The sequence below is a fragment of the Scylla paramamosain genome, chromosome 44 (genome assembly GCF_035594125.1).
Source record: "Scylla paramamosain isolate STU-SP2022 chromosome 44, ASM3559412v1, whole genome shotgun sequence".
Classification (NCBI taxonomy): Eukaryota; Metazoa; Arthropoda; class Malacostraca; order Decapoda; family Portunidae; genus Scylla; species Scylla paramamosain.
In genome coordinates this window covers 622,595-630,000 of record NC_087194.1, presented here as the reverse complement: position 1 = coordinate 630,000, position 7,406 = coordinate 622,595, and the positions used below count along the sequence as shown (strand labels likewise).

Here is a 7,406-nt window from a genome sequence, read left to right as displayed (position 1 = left end):
AATTTCCAACAAATGTACGAGTATTAACATTAATTAACGAAAAAAAAGAAAAGAAAAAAAAATTAAAACTTAGAAGCAAACCAAGTGAGAGAGAGAGAGAGAGAGAGAGAGAGAGAGAGAGAGAGAGAGAGAGAGAGAGAGAGAGAGAGAGAGAGAGAGAGATTTCAAGGAAGTTATGCCATCTGTTTTCCATCTCATTCATTCATTCATTCTCTCTCTCTCTCTCTCTCTCTCTCTCTCTCTCTCTCTCTCTCTCTCTCTCTCTCTCTCTCTCTCTCCTCCACTAGAGCCTATTAAACTATCACTGGAATTATAAAAACTATTGAAAATCCCAATAACATCCACTACAACCTGTTAAACTTTCAAAAACCCACAAAAACACATGCAACCTTTCATTACCTGAACTGACATGACCTGACCTTGATTTGCAAGACTTCCTCAAGCTTTGTGGCACCATTCCTGACATGCTGAAGGTACACCACCTCTCTGTGTCTGGTGATGTGACCTTCGAATGAGGGATGGTGTTGGATTTTAACTTAAACGCTATGCACCCTTACCATGACTATTTCCGATAATAACTGGCCAGGTTCACAATGTGTGCTGTGTTCACTGATGACGCAGGCTAATTATTGAACTATTACCAGAAATAAAAAAAATAAATAAATAAATAAATAAAAATAAATAAAAAATACACCCTTGGAATTTCAGTAACTTCCACTAAAATCATGAAAACACCCTTGAAACCTCAGTAACTTGAGCTAGAGCTTGCTAAACCGTCAATGGAATCATGAAAACACCCTTAGAATCTCAGTAACTTCAACTAGAGCTTGCTAAACCATCACTAGAACCACAGAAAACACCCTTGAAAACCCCTGTAACTTCCACTACAACTATAGAACCACCAGAACCACAGAAAACACCCTTGAAAACCCCAGTAACTTCCACTACAACTATAGAACCACCAGAACCACAGAAAACACCCTTGAAAACCCCTGTAACTTCCACTACAACTATAGAACCACCAGAACCACAGAAAACACCCTTGAAAACCCCTGTAACTTCCACTACAACTACTCAGAACCACCAGAACCACAGAAAACACCCTTGAAAACCTTAGTAACTTCCACTACAACTATAGAACCACCAGAACCACAGAAAACACCCTTGAAAACCTTAGTAACTTCCACTACAACTATTCAGAACCACCAGAACCACAGAAAACACCCTTGAAAACTCCAGTAACTTCCACTACAACTATAGAACCACCAGAACCACAGAAAACATCCTTGAAAACCTTAGTAACTTCCACTACAACTATAGAACCACCAGAACCACAGAAAGCACCCTTGAAAACCTTAGTAACTTCCACTACAACTATAGAACCAACAGAACCACAGAAAGCACCCTTGAAAACCTTAGTAACTTCCACTACAACTACTCAGAACCACCAGAACCACAGAAAACACTATAGAAAACCCCAGTAACTTCCACTAGGGGCTTAGAACACACCACATCCTTCAGTGGACAAAGCAGAACACAATTGCTGGTGCAGAAGCCATCAGGCCTACACATGGCAGTCCCTGTGAGATGGTTGACTAAGACCTAACTCTGATTAACCTACCAATGATAAAAGAAATATAGTAAATAATGGAAAGGAGACAGAGATAAGAAAATAAGCTATAAGAAGCCACCAGGCCTACATGTGGCAGTCCCTGTAAATGTCTTTTCTCATAAGTTTTCCCTACACAGCTGAGAGTAAAATACATTCATATATATTTAGGGGATTGTCATCATCGTCAGTCATGGACATTGACGTCCCAGCCTCGTCATTATTATTGCTTGTATTCTAACCAGCAAATTGTGTCCCTGTACAGCGTAGAGATGGAGGGAGATGATTGGAATAAGGGTAGCAAAATGACAGAATCTTGATACAAACACTTTAATTAACTTTGCAAGCTATCAATGACATTCCTAAGGTTTGATCACCACCCCACACTCCTTAACATTCACCGTGTACTTATCCATTGCCACCAAAGCAGCACGCAGGACATCCAAGCCCTCGTCTACGTTGCCAAATATGTCCTCGTTCCTGTCCTTGCTGACAACGCTGATGGCAAACTGTGCCGCACGACGATTCTCGGACACATATCTCCCCCACACGGAGCCGGGAACAATGGGCTCGCTGTCGTTCGTGTCCAGGTAACGCAGGAGGGCGGCGCCACCAGAGCCATCATTGAAGTCATAATCCCCGCCCACTACATAATCCCACCATAAACGCTGGCTATACATGACCAGCAGGGAGGTGCCAGCATAGGAAGGCCCCAGCTGCCCAGAGCACAGCATCAGAAACTGTCTGGCCATGGGCAAATGCATTTTCAGATGAATGTACACTCGGCCTTGCACCTTACCCTGCCACGCCAGGTCCAGGAACACCAGCCGAGATGAGAATGTAGGGGACAGGTAGCGGGCCACCTGAGGAGCAGGCTGTGTGTTAATACCTCTAAGTGTCAGGCTGTGTGCTAATACTTGAGAGTGTCAGGCTGTGTGCTAGTACCTGAGAGTGTCAAGCTGTGTGTTAATATTTCTAAGTGTCAGGCTGTGTGCTAATATCTGAGAGTGTCAGGCTGTGTGCTAGTACCTGAGAGTGTCAAGCTGTGTGTCAATATATCTAAGTGTCAGGCTGTGTGCTAATACTTGAGAGTGTCAGGCTGTGTGCTAGTACCTGAGAGTGTCAAGCTGTGTGTTAATATTTCTAAGTGTCAGGCTGTGTGCTAATATCTGAGAGTGTCAGGCTGTGTGCTAGTACCTGAGAGTGTCAAGCTGTGTGTTAATACCTCTAAGTGTCAGGCTGTGTGCTAATATCTGAGAGTGTCAGGCTGTGTGCTAATACTTGAGCATGTCAAGAGATCACAACCACCAACAAAAGCAACACGAACAACCCCAGACCTGGACGGTGTGAGCCTCGTAGGGTGGTGGATGGTACCGCAGGTGGTAGAGGTGCAGCCAGCCATTCTCCAGTGTCAGGTAGGCACAGCGTGGCACTCCCAATTCTTGGTAGAGTCCAAACACCTTACGTCCCTCCAGCAGGCCCCTCACGTCAACATTCATGGTGCGAAGGTCCTCTGCCTGTGAGGGGGGTTGGTTGTGTGGCAGTGACTGGGAGTGTGTTACATGCAAGGCCTGTTCAATACATTCAATGACATTCACTACACCAGGTTTTGCAATACTAAGGCTACCAAGAGGAAGGGACGAGTGAACCTTACTGTCAGCATGAATGAATAGGTAACCAGCTGTTCCAGGGAGTGCTGCACCTTTTCCAGAAGAGCTGCCACCTGACTGGAGGTCACATCACCACCTGCACCGCCACCATCGCAAGCACCACCCTCGCCATCTCCAAAATTCTCTGCCATGTGCTTGATTCTGCCTTGTGTGGACATCAGCACCTGCAGGAAGCAAGATGCAGTGCTGGTCATTCTAAGAAGTGAGGAGATGAAGAAGTGAGGAGAGGAGTGGATAGCAAGATAAAAAAAAAATGAGATGGCTTGGTCACATAGTAGAAGAAAAGACCACGAACAGGAACAGATTAAGAGTGTCTGGAGAAGGAAAGAGAGACAGAGGGACAAGCACCTACCGTGTTGGAGAAGGTAGCTGTCGTATCGCTTGCAACGGTCTCCTCGGACCTCTTCATCCACCTCTTCATCTCCCGAATCTGGGAGTATGCAACATTCAGGATGGCTCTCTTTTCCCTGCCTGACACACTGTTCTCCAGCTGATTCGCCACGGCCGCCAGGTGAGATGCAATGGTGTGGCTCTCGTCCAGCAGTCCCTGGTACTTGGCCTCGGCCTCTGCCTTCTTCCTAATGGCCTCGTTGTTGTCTGCCATCATCTCACCCAGCTGGTTCTTCAAAGACTGGTGCTTTGCCTGTGATGTATTTGACTTGGCCTGTTCAATCTGAAAGATTAAATGTATAAAGCTGTTGACACTGCAAAACACTTCATTATTCTAGTGATGAATGTTGGTGTTGCAGGCTTGTAGCAATCCAAACACAACACACATGCAGTCAGTACACACCTGTGCTGTCACAGTGTTGAACTTGAAATGCAAATCAACCACTGACTCCCACAGGGCAATGAACTCTGCCTTCCCAGGCTCACCAGCTTCCTCCTCCTGGTTCTCTGTGATCTCTGAGTCATCCTGCTGCTCTTCTTGGCTTATTTGCTGAATCAGACCCTCCATGTCATAGTTGAAGGGGAAGGGTGTGGCATTAGGGGCGGCATGCTGAATGCGACACTTGGGGCAAGTAAGGTGTCCTTCGGTGCCCTGGTCAAGTAGGGAGGTGACGCAGGAGGTGCAACACGAGTGGCCGCAAGGGAAGATCCTTGGCCGGTGGTCCTCATCTTTACTATAGATGCTGGAGCAGACGTAACACTCGGTGTAGTTGTTCTGTGGGGCAACACTTGCATTATTAACCCTTAAAATGTGGGTGCATTCTTGAAATGTATTAAATCAGCCTATTCCAGCCTAAAATTGTACAAAATTGGATACTTTAAGGCTGAGAATTTTGCTGGACACAACACACAGCTCAGTGATCTTAAGACAGCACCTGTAATTCTTATTAAAAGCATGTACACATAAAAGATAAGACAGCTGCCGGGTTCAGAGGGTTAAACTGCCTGTCTGTGAAGGGGCAGCAGTAAACCAGTGTGTGCTGTCAATGTGAGATTTGTGAGATTAATGCTTGTATTATTAAACTGTCTCATCAAGAAGGGGCACAGGGAAGCCAGTGTGAGGTGAACCAAAGGAGTACAGGTTGACAGGCAATTACCCACAAGGCTGCTGGAGATTACGACTTCAATTCTGCTCTTACCATTGCTGCAAGTTGCCTGCTGAGGGAGCTGGCACTGCCTGTGGTGGTGCTAGTGCTGGTGGTGGTGAAGTGAAGCTGGAAAGAGAGAGAGAGAGAGAGAGAGAGAGAGAGAGAGAGAGAGAGAGAGAGAGAGAGAGAGAGAGAGAGAGAGAGAGAGAGAGAGAGAGAGAGAGAGAGAGAGAGAGAATGATTTAAACAATGCCTTTTATTATTATTTTTTTATAATAATTTTGTTTCCCTTGGCTGGTGCCCCCTTGCATAAAAAAATAAATAAATAAATAAATTTCTAAACACAAAGAATACATTTGAAGCCATGGTGAATTTTGCAACATGTATACAAGAAGACAACATAATATCTAAATAGGAAGCACACACACTATTCTATGTTAGAGGGCCGCTGGTGAAGGGAGACAAAGAGAGCAGCTAAAGAAAGGCCCACTGAGGTGCCAGTCTCTACAAGTCAACACAGGAGATGACAAGGCTATCACCATTCCCGTCTGTGAGGCTTGGGACGGACTCCGGCCAGAACCCGACGCAGGTGTTAGCCCAGCAAGACGCTTCCCGCACTGCAGGAACATTGAAAAGGCGAAGACAAAAAGAAAAGAACACCAGCAAGGAGGAAAATGTAAAAGTGAAGGTCCTGTCAGGAGGCAGGTGGCCTGCAGGCACTCCACCACATGTCACACGTGGCCCATCCACACCCGATTATGGAACAACAATTTCAATGATATATTTACTATTCTTTGTATATTAAGATGCTTGTAAAATGATAGGGCCAGTGAAATCTCTTTGAAACAAAACAGGCACTGTTACTAACAAAAATAAATAAAGAAAGAAATAAAAACTTTGTGCCTTTTTGTGTAAAGGTAAGTAATGTCCATAAAAGTGATTCATCATCTCCACAAGTTGTGAAGAGTCCCTGACGGCTTGAAGCATGACTCACTCACTTCAGGCGTCACTTCAGACTTACTACTACGGTGACTTGCACCTCTACACTGCGCAATATTAACACACATCATTTCAAACTCAAAAAAATGAACAAAATTTTCCAGTTTATTTATTTATCTATTTATCTTCTTAAAAGTTTAAGTTGGTGAGCAATGAATGACCATGTTTTAGCTCTACAGGATCAGGATCTGTACTAAACAAACCTACACTATCAAGGAAATGTCATCAATCACTTTATTTTTATATACTCAATTATATATATATATATATATATATATATATATATATATATATATATATATATATATATATATATATATATATATATATATATTATTTTCATTTATTTATTTTTTTTTCAAGTTTACTACTTTAGTTCATGAACAAAGGTTATGTGATAATGACATATCAAACAGCACCTTAAGTAGAGAAGAATGCAGGAAAATAAATAATAAATAAATAAAAAAGATAAGTACTGGTTTGAAGAAAAAAATCTTAAAACATCCCCAGCCATTACACTTGTTCCTCTCGCCTTCCCTGCCATACGCTTCAGCTAGCTAGCCACTTGCCTGCCACACCATCATCCATTACACTTGTTCCTCTCGCCTTCCCTGCCATACGCTTCAGCTAGCTAGTCACTTGCCTGCCACACCATCTTCTCCTCCTTTCCCTTATCTCTAACAAAACTATGGCACACACAGTCTTTATTCGTGGTATTCCAGTGGTTATCTCCTCGCCTTCACGCGACGCCGCTTGTACACGTGGGAGGGCCTCGTTACCCGCCATCACCAGCCATACCGAAGCACAACCCACTCAACAGCTTACACTGTCATTCTCCGCCTCTCACTACCACCGACCTCCTCTCAATCACAACCTGTGCTCGGGGCTACTACGGTGGCCAATTCACTGGTCCGGCTCCATGATGAGCGACGCACAAATCCCAAAGCGAGTCCAACATGCAGGCATGACACGCTACCCAAGTGTTTACTGCAAGCTACGTGTTTACTGCAACCAATGTACTCTTGTGTCATTGCAGCTACTACTATTACTGCTACAGTCACACTACCACACTGACTTGAGTAAATGGTATGCACAGAGAAACCCAAAACTAACCTTGCTTTAACTCTAGAAACGCTATGGCGGTGTTACAGTTATCAGGACTGCTCTTATTAACCGCCAGATGTCCGTAGCGTTGCTCTCCTTTTAAGATATAAAATGTGGACAAATTTAAATATATCAATTTATGAATATTTTTCTGTGTACTTATGTTCACTGTATTTTTCTCATTATTTTTTTTCCTATGTTGGATATTACACACACACACACACACACACACTCTCTCTTTCCTAGAGAGAGAGAGAGAGAGAGAGACGTTGTCACATATTTTGCATTTCTCTCTCTCTCTCTCTCTCTCTCTCTCTCTCTCTCTCTCTCTCTCTCTCTCCAAGTCACGGACAATAAGAGAGAGAGAGAGAGACATTAATAATAGTGGTAATGACAAGGCCTTTCCTACGCAATCTCTTTCTTTCTCTCTCTCTCTCTCTCTCTCTCTAGAGCCTGTTAAACTATCCCTAGAATCATGAAAACTAT

General features: G+C 43.8%; 1 protein-coding gene across 3 annotated transcripts; it reads right to left on the bottom strand.

Moving 5' to 3' along the window:
- Nucleotides 1-1,923: 1,923 nt before the first annotated feature.
- Nucleotides 1,924-7,016, bottom strand: LOC135094195 (uncharacterized). 3 transcript variants are annotated; one of them, XM_063994052.1, is made up of 7 exons: nt 6,930-7,016; nt 4,869-4,943; nt 4,073-4,444; nt 3,632-3,952; nt 3,264-3,443; nt 2,947-3,126; nt 1,924-2,472 (listed from the first exon to the last, which is right to left on the bottom strand). In XM_063994052.1, exons 2-7 carry the CDS (start codon nt 4,869-4,871, stop codon nt 1,972-1,974), a joined length of 1,557 nt encoding a protein of 518 aa, XP_063850122.1. In that variant the 5' UTR covers nt 4,872-4,943; nt 6,930-7,016; the 3' UTR covers nt 1,924-1,971. The 3 variants fall into 3 exon arrangements, with proteins under 3 accessions (XP_063850122.1, XP_063850120.1, XP_063850121.1); XM_063994050.1 differs by having other exon boundaries at nt 4,869-4,923; nt 6,930-7,013; XM_063994051.1 differs by lacking the exon at nt 6,930-7,016 and adding an exon at nt 5,357-5,378.
- Between the last annotated feature and the right edge of the window lie 390 nt (nt 7,017-7,406).

Excerpts from the sequence above, each read along its gene's own strand:
- LOC135094195 (XM_063994051.1), bottom strand. Across the intron at positions 3,953-4,072 it reads TCAACACTGTGACAGCACAG|ATTGAACAGGCCAAGTCAAA; the intron begins GTGTGTACTGAC and ends TTAATCTTTCAG. Across the intron at positions 2,473-2,946 it reads ACGAGGCTCACACCGTCCAG|GTGGCCCGCTACCTGTCCCC; the intron begins GTCTGGGGTTGT and ends CCTGCTCCTCAG.